We start from the raw sequence: 14,313 nt of genomic DNA, 5'->3' as shown, positions 1-14,313 counted from the left end.
TTCTGGTACACTCTCAGAAATAAGGCTATGACAACTTTCACTGGGATGGTCCCTTACTATATATTAGTAACTAATAATTTCAAGAGGTACAATTTTGTACTTTTTAGGTATTAATATGTACCCTTGAGTTATTAATAAGGATCTGTTTAGTTACAAATGTGTACCTTATGAAAAGGTACCACCCCAGTAACAGCTCTTGAACCTTTATTTCTGAGAGTGTATAGTGTCCCATTTATGGCACAGGCGTCAAACTCTGAACATAGCTTTAACTCTAAATAAACACGCCTGATCAAACTCACTACACTGTAAAAAAAAAAAGTTAACTCAACTTAAAATTTTAAGGCAACAAACTTCAGGACACTTTTGAGTTTACTCAACTTAAATGAAGTCAAGTGCAGTAATTGGTTTGAAAGTTGAGTCAACTCAAATGTCCTGAAGTTTGCTGCCTTAAAATTTTTTAGTTGAGTCTACCTTTTTTTTTTTTTTTTTTTTTTTTAACAGTTTAAGAGATCCTTCAGGCTTGTTTAAACCCTACAGGTAAGTGTGCTGAAGCAGGGTGGGAACTACATACACTGTGCTGGGTTGCGGCCCTCCAGGAACTTAGTTTGACACCCCTGATTTATGGTAATAAAAATGTATATGAGTAAAAAGTGTAATTTTTAAACGACAAAAATCATTAGGACATTAAGTAAAGATCGTGTTCCATGAAGATATTCTTTGTAAGTGTCCTACTGTAAATACAAAAAAAATAATTATTATTATTATGAGCTACACTGAAAAATCTTTTTAATGGTGCTTTAAACTACATTGTAAAAAAATCCTGGTTGACTCAATTTTCGAACCTGAATCTAATTACGCTTATGAGTCCAATTAACTTACATTAAAACAGCTTGTGTAACTTATAAAATTAAGTTAGTACATGATTAACTTAGTTTAGTAAGTTACAATGACATTAAACATGTGCTGTCAGAACTAATTGATCAAATAATAGTTTTACAGTTTACTTATTTAAAATGAGCTGGGACAACTAAAATATTTTATTTTTAATCCACTTAAATTTGTAAAAACAATTAGGTTAACTTAATTTGTGTTGGGACAACATGAAGGAGTTGTGTGGATATTTACAGTGTGATTTAAACCACTTTAAATTTAATCTTTATATTACAAAACTGTGGTTGATATAAATGAATATATTTACATAGTAACCTACATTGTACTATGTGTGTTAGTTAATTCAGTTAATAAAACATTAGGCTGCTTTTGTAATAACGAGTAACACAAGCGTGACCTTTAATTTATGACTTGTGACTAATTTGATGACTCACGGCTTATAAACGTCATTATGTTAAATTCATTATAATTTAGCTTACTTTTTATTAAATGAATTTTACTGAGTTAAAGGTAACCTCTGACTGTGATTCCCTCGGTGCATAGTTTTTAATCTGAGGGCGGGCACATGTAATGCCTTCAGATGCCGCTAGATGGCAGTAAAGCGCTGCACACTCTGGTCTGCTGCAGGAGAAACACCGATGTTGATGATCCGGGAAATGATCTACAGCAGAAATGAAAGACGCTGAAGTGTGTTGTTAAAGGAGTTGCTATACGTTTGCTTAATGTCTTCGTTTAAATGGCGCATTCTTTAACATTTATTGTTTTGATAATTTACCAAGAACTGCTCACTGGAATCATCAGCGTCGAAGTTATTAGAAAATCTCTGACGGAGGGAGAGCGACTTCAGCACTCAGATACATTTCAGCAAGATGTAAACAATGAACTTTATCAGAGGTGGATTAATTACCAGGTATTTACAGTACACTAATACAAAAAAAAAAAAAAAAAAAAACTTACAAGCTACAGCAATAAAACAAAAACTCATTCAAACAAAATCACTTCGGGGAGAATGTGTGAGTGAACTAAATATCGTTTTAGCCGTTATAAACGATGTCGTATGTCAAACTATCAAAAAAGTGTTTTTTTCTGTTTTACATAGGCCTGCTAACATAAAAATAATGATTTCGTTTTTTAGGCTATCTAACGTTAATGTTGACTTCCTATGTCATAATTTCTACATTTATATGTAGTTAACCTTATTTCAAATATGTAAATTAATCTCAGTAAGTCTTGACTTTTAATAACTTAAACTTTGTCTCATAACTTACATGATATTTTTATGTTGCTTTTTCGTTTTAAGACTTAGTAGTATTGTTATTATAATGACTTAGTCATAGTTTTATTCATAGTCATTATTATTTGTTATCAGTCGGTGTAATTACACGTTCTGTCTTGTTTTCTACTAATAAATTAAGAATTTCTATATAATATGCTATCATTTTGACCTTTAAACTCAAACTTGTTACATTCATAATTGAAACTTTTTATTAATTTTAATATTAGAGAAAAATGTTTAAATAAAAATGTATCTAAATTGTTTCTTATTAGACTTATAACTGTGACTTTAAGTCTTCTTTCTACATTGTAAAAGCGCTATACAAATAAAGATGAATTGAATTGAAATAGTTCTTAATTAGAATGTCATAATCATGACTTTTAAAATCAGAAATTTGACAATTCATCTATATCTTCTCATAAATATGACCACTAATACATAGTGAAAATAGCCTTTCACCCATTGCACTTCAGTGGCTCCACTCAGGTTTTGTATTTGCTATATTTAAAGCTATAATAATTGCTAACAACTAAAGCTATAACTACTATGAATACTTACCTTATCACACTACAATTTAAAAAATTGTTTAGGGTTTATGTTACACATTTAAAATAAATAAGTAAATAAATAAATAAATAAAACAATACCAGTAATGCCAATAGTTTTTTGTCATGTGCTGTTAATCACATGAGGAAAAGTGTCATGTTTCACCTGTTATGCGAGATGCCTCTGGTCACATGTCGTTTTATCTCGATGCAGAGTTCACTACAGAGACAGGCCTTTCTGAACTCAGCTCTTGGGAAATCAAACCAATCTGCCCAATATGGAGTAAACCAATTCTCTTACTTGTCTCAAAAGCAATTTAAAGGTAAGTACATAATGTAGACTGCAGATGCTTACAGATGAACATACATGTACAATGTCATCTGACGTGTTCCATTTGTTTCTCAGAGCAATATCTCACAGCTAGGGCTGAGGCAGCTCCAAAGTTTGACCAGTCCAAGTCTGAAATTAAAGTTAAAGCGAATAATCCACCCAGGTTTGATTGGAGGGACCATGGAGTTGTCGGACCAGTCCATAATCAGGGATCGGTAAGGTGGAGATGTTAAGATCAGGCTATTTTCTTTTCCATTCAACGTTAACTCAAGTAAGAATTGTCTCAGAGATAATTTTCCTCTTGCACTTTCTTTTAGTGTGGAGGATGCTGGGCCTTCAGTATCGTAGAGGCCATTGAATCAGTGTCTGCTAAAGGTGGAGAGAAACTACAGCAGCTCAGTGTTCAGCAGGTTATAGACTGTTCTTATCAAAACCAGGGCTGTAATGGTGGATCTCCGGTTGAGGCTCTGTACTGGCTCACACAGGTGCTGTCATATGCTCACTCTTTTTTTTATTATGATGATGAAATAACTGGGTGAATGGAATTTGTTGATATTTTGAATGGATTACTATTGATCATGGAGTCATGACAGTTTGTTTAAATGGTTTGGACACAGCTGGTGCAGTATTCACGTATGCTGAATGACACTGGAACATTATACAGGATCACCTAAATTTTGGCCTTTTAATTGCATTTACTTTTCTTCCTGTTTTTGTGAAGAGAAAACATTAATCAGCACAATATTGATAATAATAATAATAATATTGGGTGCCACGGTGGCCCAGTAGTTAGCACTGTCACCTCACAGCAAGAAGGTCGCTGGTTCGAGTCCCGGCTGGACCTGGCATTTCTGTGTGGAGATTACATGTTGTCCCCGTGTTGGCTTGGGTTTCCTCCAGGTGCTCCAGTTTCCCCCACAGTCCAAAGACATGCACTATAGGTGAATTGGGTGAACTGAATTGTCCGTAGTGTATTAGTGTGTAACTGAGTGTGTACAGTATGAGTGTTTTCTAATACTGGGTTGCAGCTGGAAGATATCCGCTAAGTAAAGCGTATGCTGGAATAGTTGGCGGTTTATTACACTGTGGCGACCTCTGAAATAGAGAATAAACTGAAGGGAAATGAATGAATCATAATATTAAATGCATAATATGGATGCTTTTTTCATTAAAATGTCTATAAAACACTAGATCGAGGTTATATATTTTTATTTATAGACTTTTCTAGTTACTTTATCCCGAATGTTTTGAAGAATGTTCAAATAAGCAATTTTAACTAGTGACACAGACCTTGATGTTTGTGAAGAGATAGCATTAAGCTGCACAACTTTCAATATTTACAATAATAATAATATTAATAATATAAAAATCAATATATGCATTTATTTCCATTAAAATTCATTAATAAACCAGGTTATTTATTTTATATTCGCTGATTAATGTAGTGACATTATCCCAAAGGTTTTGAAGAACATAACGTGCCCTGTGCGACCATGTTAATGACATCATACATCATACATTAAATTTAATTTAATTTTTTTTTTTTTAACAGGGAAACACCAAAGACACTTTATTTTGTGTGTGTGTGTGTGTGTGTGTGTGTGTGTGTGTGTGTGTGTGTGTGTGTGTGTGTGTGTGTGTGTGTGTGTGTGTGTGTGTGTGTGTGTGTGTGTGTGTGTGTGTGTGTGTGTGTGTGTGTGTGTGTGTGTGTGTGTGTGTGTGTGTGTTTGTGTGTGTGTGTGTTTGTGTGTTTGTGTGTGTGTGTGTGTGTGTGTGTGTGTTTTTAAACAGGGTAACACTAAAGACACTTTGATATGTTGTATGTTTCATTACTGTGCGTTCATACCGAAGGCGGTGAGAGTGTCAAAGTTCGCTCTGGCTGCTCTGGTCTCCTTGGCGACAACGCTGTCTGTCGCCTTCACAGCTCCGGCACCGAGAAAATTCGCTGCATTGATCTTGTATTTAAAGGGACCATTGCAGCATATCAGCAAATTGCTCACGCTCTTGCATAAAAACAAGCTTTTTAGCATGAAAATGTTGCACGCTTTTTGTCAAACTCATTTGACGTTAACTATGGAAAATCAAGTTGTTGTGTGTGGTGTGGCTTATATATATGTATACATTATATATATATATATATATATATATATATATATATATATATACATTAATGCACATCGGCTCACCAGTAACTTTTTTTATGTATGTCCCTGTAAAAAAAAAAAAAACATTGTAAATAATTGGAAACTTAATGGCAATATTTAAACCCTTGGGAACAACTGTTACCCAACTGTACCAAAGTTCACTGGTTTTCTGCAACCCTCTCAAGTGGTGGAACATTCTGATTGCTTGATGCCTAACCACATCACAGCTCATTACCATAAAATTGACTTGATTTCAAATCGATGCCCACATTGGCGGAGATGCACCACGCCTTGCAGCTTACTGCCGCCAGCCCCTTTGAAAATGAATGACTTCTGGCTACTTTGATGCTCTCGCTGCTTTCGGTGTGAACACACAGTTAGACTCATTATAAAAAATACTGGATTCCACACAATTCCTTCATGTTGTCCTAACAAAAATTGATTAGGTTAACTTAATTGTTTTCACAAATTTAAGTAGAATAAAAAAAAAAGTGTTGTCCCATGGAAACCTCAAGAATTGTGTTGATTCAGCGCATTTTAAATAAGTAGTTTAAAAAGCAGCCAAAAAAAAAACTATTTTAAGATCTACACAGAGCAGAAATATAACAGAACACTAAATGTATTGATCATGATAAAACAGCACTAATAAAATAATTTCTAAAGGATCACATGAAACTAAAGACTGTATTAAAGATGCTGAAAATTCAGCATTCAGACATGACTTTTATTACAGTACTCTTTAATAAATATTTTAAAAGTATACATTTGTGTTGTTGAGTAGGCACCGTCTTTCAAAAACTTTAAAAAAGTAGAGTAACCCACCACCACTATGATAAGTTTAAGCTAATTATTACAATATTATCATTTGTATCATGTTCCCTAAATTTAGCAAACATAACATAATTCAGTGCACATTAAAAAGCAGCAATTAAGTTAGATCACGTCTGATCACATCCTAAGCTTTTAAAAGACATCTGGGTTATTTTTTTTAAACAAGATTTTTAATTAAGATTGTAATACAGATTTCAACTAATTAGCTTGTTGCGTTGGTTCCTCAAAGTATTAACACTCCAGTAAAGTAAAGCTGTCAGTATGAGCCACATGAGATGCTGATTAAAGGTGTTTATCTGCTCCGATATTCCATAATTGGCGCATCCTAATATCCTGCTTTATGTCTTTTTCATTTCAGAGCAAGCTAAAGTTAGTGAGTGAGGCGGAGTATCCGTTCAAAGGTGCTGATGGAGTCTGCCAGTTCTTTCCTCAGGCTCACGCTGGAGTGGCAGTGAGGAATTACTCCGCTTATGACTTCAGGTAATGGATTTAACATATGCAGATGGCGCTTTACATCGGCAGTCAGCTGTGTTGTTGCATTAAATGCGGCGTGGTCTCATGTACTATTCAAATTCAAGGTTGGGGTTTGTTGGGACGAGGGCCAGTTTTATGCTTACTCATTTGTTCTTGTCAGTTGTGTTTGCGACTCAGGGTCAGGTGCTGAACGGCCAGTGACTGTTATGCTCACAAAACTCACGTACTACTGGTCGAATGCCAAACCAACTGACCTGTGTTTCGTCGGCTTATATTTGTGCCAGATGTCAGTCTGTCTTACACAGTGTTCTTGCTGTGATTATGTCAGAATTAAAGATTGACCAATATTGATTCATTTAGCATGTGCCCGATAACCAGTTTGCAAAGGCAATATTTATTGAAAGTTTCACTTCTGTTTTTGACACAGTGATATCAAAAGCACTGATCTGAACATGCTGTTTCATTTACAACTTTTTGTCAATATTGAAATTTCACTTTCATCTCTAATCTTCATCTTTTTTAAAGGGGTTTTAAGAATAGGTAGTCTATAATGGTAAATGGTTCACAGTTCACCCAAAAGTAAAGAAAATTCCGTCATTATTTACTCACCCTCCACCAAATGTTGGAAACTGTAACCATTGACTACCATTGTTTTTGTTTTCCCTTTTGTGGAAGTCAACGGTTACAGGTTTTCAGTTTTAGCTTAAAAGAATTAAGAAACTCATAAACCACCTGGGGATACTCATTCTGAGGTCCCTAGAGACTGTGCAGCTCCACTGATGCGATCCAAGACCTGTGAAGAGATGATCCCAAGGTGTCCATAATCCAGGCCGTATCCCGAGCTGATGCTGTGGTTGTCATGAAGGAATTGAGTGCACGAGACTGATTCCTGAAAGACCACCATGACAAACGAGTCCCCGCCTTGATCCTGTTGGCCAGCCTGACCTCCCACCGGTGCCCTACTCACACCTGCAGCTTCTCCGCGATGGACGTCCAGCTTCTCCAGCCTCTGACACCTAGACTGCAGCTCCACACAAGAAGTTTGGCCAGAAGATTAATGGTCCTGCCCAACAGAGCCTAGTTTTTCTGGAGTTTTTTTTCTTTTTCTTTTTAAACCACACTAAACTAAACTTCAACTTTAAAATCTAAACTTTAGTAGAACTGATAAGCTGCTTTAACACAATCTACATTGTGGAAAGTTCAATATAAATTAACAGGAATTGAACTGAATTAAGGTTTGGAACCAACTGAGGGTCAGTAAATGGAGAGTAAATAACATTTTTTGGGTGAGCTATCCGTTTAAATGTAATTTTTTTAAATGACGTGAATAGCACCATTTCAACTTTTAACAGCAGCAGCAACATTTATATTAGCAGTGGGTGAAAAAAATGTAAAGTCTAACATATATGAGACAGAAAATTGGAATAAGGATGCTGAAATTCAGCTTTTCCATGATGTTTTTAACATTGAGAGCATTAGTGGGTCACTTTTTCGAAATGGACAACATAGACATCTGTTAACTTGGCCAAATTGACACCAAATTTAATATTGTCCAAATTGAGTTTTCAGAAGAATTTTTAATCAGTGACAACACATTTTCATTATTTATAAAAAAAAAGTCCTGGCTTAAAAGTCTTAAATATTATGTCATAACATTATTAATTGCATGTGTATGGGTGTGTGTGATACTTAATAATAGAACTTAATAATATATTGATATAATAATACTGTGCAAGTCTTTATAATTTCTAGGTGGTCATTTGTTCTAAACAGGGTTCATATGGTCATGGAAAACCTGGTAAGTCATGGAATTTTTACATGGCATTTTCCAGGCCTGAAAAAGTTTTGGAAAAAAAAGAAAAACCCACAAGATTTTGGAAAAGTCATGGAAATTACGTTTACATTTAGTCATTTAGCAGACATTTTTGTCCAGAGCGACTTAAGCTGCGGTCAAACTAGAGCTTGTGCTTGCAAAATTCGTACGGCGCTGCGAAAAGGGAAGGGATTAAACAATATGATTAGACATTAATAAAAGTAAGCGATTGCTCCATATTTTCAATTTCTTAATTTAAATAATCTTCTATAGGTCTCACACAATCAACCTGATGTGATTTTGCAGGTAAGAATTTACCAAGCTTGAATGCAGTAAAATACGAAACTTGTCACAAGTGCTTGCGTTTCTTGTCTGCCGCATTCACATGCCTATAAATGGAAGTCTATGGAGCGAAAAGTGCAGTGTGATCGCGGCTTTATAATAGAAGTAATTTTAACTACTATTACTTGTTTAACAAACTATTTAGATTGACCAATATCTGTATACTGGAAATGGAGGTTAGTTGTTTTTACTTCTTTTCTTTTCTTGGCCAAAAACATGCTCTCACATTGTTAGTGCTGTGTAAGCTTCATCTATTTTACATAGATATAAAAATAAATTGAAACTATTGCGTGTTTTATAATATGCTATAATAAATGTAAACGTTTTATGATTTACCACGCATATGGAGTCATTACATGAAACATTGGGTCATAAATATTAACTTGAAAGACCTTGAAAAGTCATAGAATTTTGTAGTAAAAATGTGTATGAACCCTGTAAACAAACAAAACAGCTGCTATTTATCAGAATTATTTATAATGTTTTTGTCAACCTAAAATATAACATACCTGCTGACAGTTTGCTATTTTTATCAATGTACTTAAAGGGATAGTTCACCCAAAAATGACATTTCTGCCATCATTAGCTTACCCTTGTGTTGTTCCAAAGCAGCTTGAGTTTTTCTTCTGTTGAACACAAAAGAACATATTTTGAAGAATGTTGGAAACCATTGACTTTCATAGTAAAATAATAATAATAATAATAATAATAATAATAATAATAATAAGATGAAGAAGAAGAAGAAAAATAATATGGATTTCAGTGATTACATTTTCCAATAATCAGTTTTTGAAGAAGTTTTGTTAGTGCTTGACTTTTTTAGCTTTAATTTAGTCTTTTTTTTCAGATTGCACAGACAGACTGATGATAATTACTTTTATTGTGCAATCTAGCATCTGTATTAAGTAATTGTGCAGTATGCATTAGATCAACGTAGGCTCATTCTGAAAATGTGGCCCTATAAACATCTCTGCAGAACTATGTTGCCAGAAGTACGTATGGCTGCAATTCATCTTTAAAACGAATGCTATGGGGTGGTATGACGGGGCTAATTTTCACGCTTATCAGCAGTTACCTCTGTATGGAAGGCTTTCCTGCTGTTTGTCCAGTTAACTTGCCATGTAATTCGACGGACTTGAGACGCAGAGATGAATTCACCACGATGACGGGGTTCGAATTTTGGCGAAGAACGGTTACAGAAAGTGGGTAAGACAAAAACAAAAGTAAATAGCAGGGTAAAAATGTGGTAAAATCTGAAAACGTTGTAAAAACTAGGTTAGAGCTTTTCTTTTTCTGGATTGCTTTTTGTTGGCCTCTGGTGGATTCGTGAAAACAAAAACTGCAACAAAAAACATGCCTCCTGCGATGTACAGTATTTTTCTCTCTACAGAAGTATATATAGTGGTACGTTTTCAGAATGAGCCTGGGTTGCATCATATATATCGACTACAATAGGACTGCTGTGTTGTTCTAGTGGACAGGAGGAGGTGATGATGAGTGCACTGGTGGATTTTGGGCCTCTTGTTGTCATCGTGGATGCCATCAGCTGGCAGGATTACCTGGGTGGCATCATTCAGCATCACTGCTCCAGCCACAAGGCCAACCATGCCGTACTGATCACCGGTTATGATACCACAGGTACACACACGCAGACACGGTTGCTTTAACACTCTTTACTTGTGCCTTAGAGCATAGAGAGGTTCAGAGCGCTGGCCTTCATGGATTACGTCCTGTCAGGGGCACAAAATTGAGTTGGTAAACACGGGCAGTGCGCCAACATCCCAGAAAACTGCCTGATGCGTCTGCGGTGTAATCAGCAAGCTGTCCGCTGCGTTTATCCTCTCCTCGATTTGTTTTGTGCTGTTTATGTAGTACTTTGAATTAAGCACTGTCAGTTATTACTATTAACATTAATACAATGGATGCTTGGTGTCACCATGTTAGATTAAACAAAACCGAGACAATAAATGAGTGTTATTGCAGGTAATCAGTTTGTCAAAAGTTTTTATAATACTGAGATGGTTTTTGATTAGTTTGGAACTGGGTTATCATAGTTAACAAAAATAAATAAATAAATAAATACAGTTGAAGTCTGTATTCAGTTGAATTTTTAACCCCCCTGAATTATTAGCCCCCCTGTTTATTGTTTTTCTCAATTTCTTTTTAGCGGAAACACGTTTTTTTAACACACTTCTAAACATAATAGTTTTAAAAACTCATTTCTAATAACTGATTTATTTTTTCTTTGCCATGATGACAGTACATAATATTTGACTAGATATGTTTTTCAAGACACTTCTATACAGCTCAGTCACATTTAAAGGCTTAGCTAGGTTTATTGGGCTAACTAGGTTAGGGAAATCAGGCAAGTTATTGTATGACGATGGTTTGTTCTGTAGACTACCAAAAAAAAAAAAAAAAAGCTTAAATGGGGTTATAATTTTGACCTTAAAATGGTGTTTAAAATATTAAAAACTGCTTTTATTCTAGCCAAAATAAAACAAATAAGACATACTGTGAAAATTTTCTTGCTCTGTTAAACATCATTCGGGAAATATTATTTGGAAAAGAAAAAATAAATCAAAGGGGGGCTAATAATTATGAATTCAACGGTCTGTATATATCTATATCGGTCTGTATATCGGTTTGTGTGTATATATATACACACAGACCGATATACAGAGTTTTATATATATATAAAACTTCATTCATTCATAATGAATATTGTAAAGGCGTAAGAAATAAAATGTCTAAAACTGAGATAAAAACTATACAAAATATTTAAAAAATTAAAAATTTTAGATTTATATTTATATATTTGTATATTAATTTACTTAAAATATACTCATGTTATACCACTGAACCTTTTGACAAAACCATTTTCTGTATAGTATTAATTTAATCGGTTGTTGTTGGAATAATAACACTTAAAATGTAGTCATTGACCAAGCAGAGTCAAGTACTCCAGAGAGTTGTGTGATAAATGTTCACACACATACACGCAAATATATATATATATATATATATATATATATATATATATATATATATATATATATATATATATATATATATATATATATATATATATATATATATATATATATATATACACACTATAGTTATTTAGTAGCTGTAATAATGATATTTCTTACCTTGGATGCCAAGTAAAACATATTTGTTTGCCAGTAGTTGTGCGAGTGTATGCATGTGTTTGTGTGTATGAACATGACTAGTTATTAATCATTTCTCATCTCGGGTGTATTACTGCTGATTTGTCTTCATATTTTTCACAGGGGAAGTGCCGTATTGGATAGTGCGCAATTCATGGGGGACCTCATGGGGTGACGATGGATATGCTTACATTAAAATAGGGAATGATGTATGTGGTAAGTTTATGTAGTTGTGACCCACTTTTAATGCTTTTTTACCTTGTCGCCAGTCAAGTGAACCCATACATTCTGCTGCTGTGAGACACTGTGTGCTTTCATAAATATTCATCAAGAGCTTGGACAGTTGGCAAACACTCAAAACTGCCTGCGATGCAAAAATCAAATAATAAATGCCTGGTTGATCATGTTGAAATTCATGATGTTTTTGAGAGATTGTGATCTTGTTTGTCAATTGCTTCCAGTAACTTCATGCGATGTCAGATGAGAATCACCAGCCACTCTTTTTCTTTTCACAGGAGTTGCGGACAGTGTTGCTGCTGTTTCTGTGTGATTGTCAATAATCTGAGGCAGACCGACAGTTTAAAATATCACCCTCAGGATGAAAATCCTCCAGTGTAGATGATGAGACTTGTACAAATTCTCACGGGTTGACAAATCCTTTTGCCTCTCGACTGCAAAGCAAGTTTAGATCATATTCCTAATCCCAGCCAGTGTAGCCCAAAATAATCAGAGTCAGAGCCGGATTTCAGTAAGTTTGTCCCTGAGAATGTTTTCATTTTGAGAAAACACTGTCACGGAGTATGAAATGCACGACATGCTTTATATTATGTTGTATTGTTATGAACTACCGATCCATAGTTTGGAAACATTACAATTTCTCATTCTGATTTTGTTACGATTTTGTTTTCTGCTCACAAAGAGCACAATTATTTAATCAAAAACATGATGAACCAGTAAATATTGTTAAATATTTTTATTTAGGGGAAAGGGGCACTGTGTCTAAGTTTTTAGTTTTGTCGCCTCACAGCATGAAGGTCGCTGGTTCGAACCCTGGCTGGGCCAGTTGGCTTCTCTGTGTGGAGTTTGCATGTTCTCTCTGTGTTGGGTTTCCTCTGGGTGCTCCAGTTTCCCCCACAGTCTAATGATATGCGCTATTGGTGAATTGAACAAGCTAAGTTGGCCGTAGTGTATGTGTGTTTCCCAGTGCTGGGTTGCGGCTGAAGGGGCATCGGCTGCATAAAACATGTGCTGAATAAGTTGATGGTTCATTCCGCTGTGGCAACCCCTGATAAATAAACGAACTAAGCCAAAGAAAAATGATGAATAAATTATTTCTATTTAATGTAACTTTTGACTGTGTAAATATATTCATTCATTTTCCTTCGGCATAGTCCCTTATTTATCAGGGGTCACCAGAGCGGAATGAACTGCCAACTATTCTGGCATACGTTTTATGCAGCGGATGTCCTTCCAGCCATAACCCAGCACTGGGAAACACTCAAACACACTTACATACACTCATACAAACCATTTAGTTCATTCAATTCACCTATATCACGTCATTGGATTGTGGGGAAAACCAGAGCACCCGGAGAAAACCCATGCAAACATGGGGAGAACATGTAAACTGGCACACAAAAATGCCAACTGGCCCAGCTGGGACTCGAACCGGCAACCTTTTTGCTGTTAGCCAACAGTGCCACCCTCTGATATCTTGTTGGCTGTTATCATTAATGTGGAAAACAATAATGTTTCTAAATATTTTTGTGATTAATAGTGTTTTAAAATAGCAAATACTAGTAATAAAAAACTTTTATTAATCAAGAATGCAATAAATTGATCAAAAGTGGCTGTAAATAAATTTACAATGCTACAAAATATTGCATTTTAAATAACTTTCTCATCATCAAAGATTGTTGAAAAGTAAAATGTATGACATTCCACTATTATAAAAATCTAAATAAACCTATTTTAGTAATTGACGATTATTATTATTGATTACAACTGTAAATTAACATATTAGAACAATTTCATGTAATTTTGAATCTGAAGACTGGGAAAATAAATGACATTTTAAAATGTTTTCACATAGAAACATATATTTTTAATTTCATTCCTTTTAAATATACATATTTATTTTATCGTGTTTTTGATCAAATAAATGCAGGTGGGCAAATGACATTTCTTCTAAAAACTTTGATACATCTTCATGTTTCCAAACCTTTGACCGGTAACTCAAGACACACAGCTCAACTGAGAAAACAAATGTGAAAAGAAATATGTGAATGCTAATTAAAGCCTTAGTTTGAAACGTGCTTATTACTATAGAACAGTATGTATCAGATATTCAGGATCTGCTTTATAAACATTTGTATTGTGTCTGTTTTATAATATTTCTAACGGCAAAGTTTACCTTTTATTGTTTGCACATTTGAGCATTTTTAAGAATACTGATAGTTATTTTGTTCAAATAAACTAATGTATTTTTATATA

General features: G+C 34.6%; 1 protein-coding gene across 5 annotated transcripts; it reads left to right on the top strand.

Moving 5' to 3' along the window:
• The first annotated feature begins 1,516 nt into the window (after positions 1–1,516).
• Positions 1,517–14,312, top strand: ctso (cathepsin O). Of its 5 annotated transcripts, none has more exons than XR_012389901.1 (9): positions 1,517–1,801; positions 2,927–3,035; positions 3,119–3,258; positions 3,361–3,453; positions 6,377–6,498; positions 10,122–10,285; positions 11,944–12,036; positions 12,336–12,873; positions 13,477–14,312. XR_012389901.1 is itself a non-coding variant. In XM_073922114.1 (8 exons), exons 1-8 carry the CDS (start codon positions 1,628–1,630, stop codon positions 12,368–12,370), a joined length of 930 nt encoding a protein of 309 aa, XP_073778215.1. In that variant the 5' UTR covers positions 1,517–1,627; the 3' UTR covers positions 12,371–14,312. The 5 variants fall into 5 exon arrangements, 2 of the variants coding, with proteins under 2 accessions (XP_073778215.1, XP_695717.5); XR_012389900.1 differs by having other exon boundaries at positions 3,361–3,528; XM_073922114.1 differs by having other exon boundaries at positions 12,336–14,312.
• Position 14,313: the final 1 nt, after the last annotated feature.

The sequence above is a fragment of the Danio rerio genome, chromosome 14, assembly GCF_049306965.1.
Source record: "Danio rerio strain Tuebingen ecotype United States chromosome 14, GRCz12tu, whole genome shotgun sequence".
NCBI lineage: Eukaryota > Metazoa > Chordata > Actinopteri > Cypriniformes > Danionidae > Danio > Danio rerio.
This window is presented reverse-complemented; position numbering and strand designations above follow the sequence as displayed.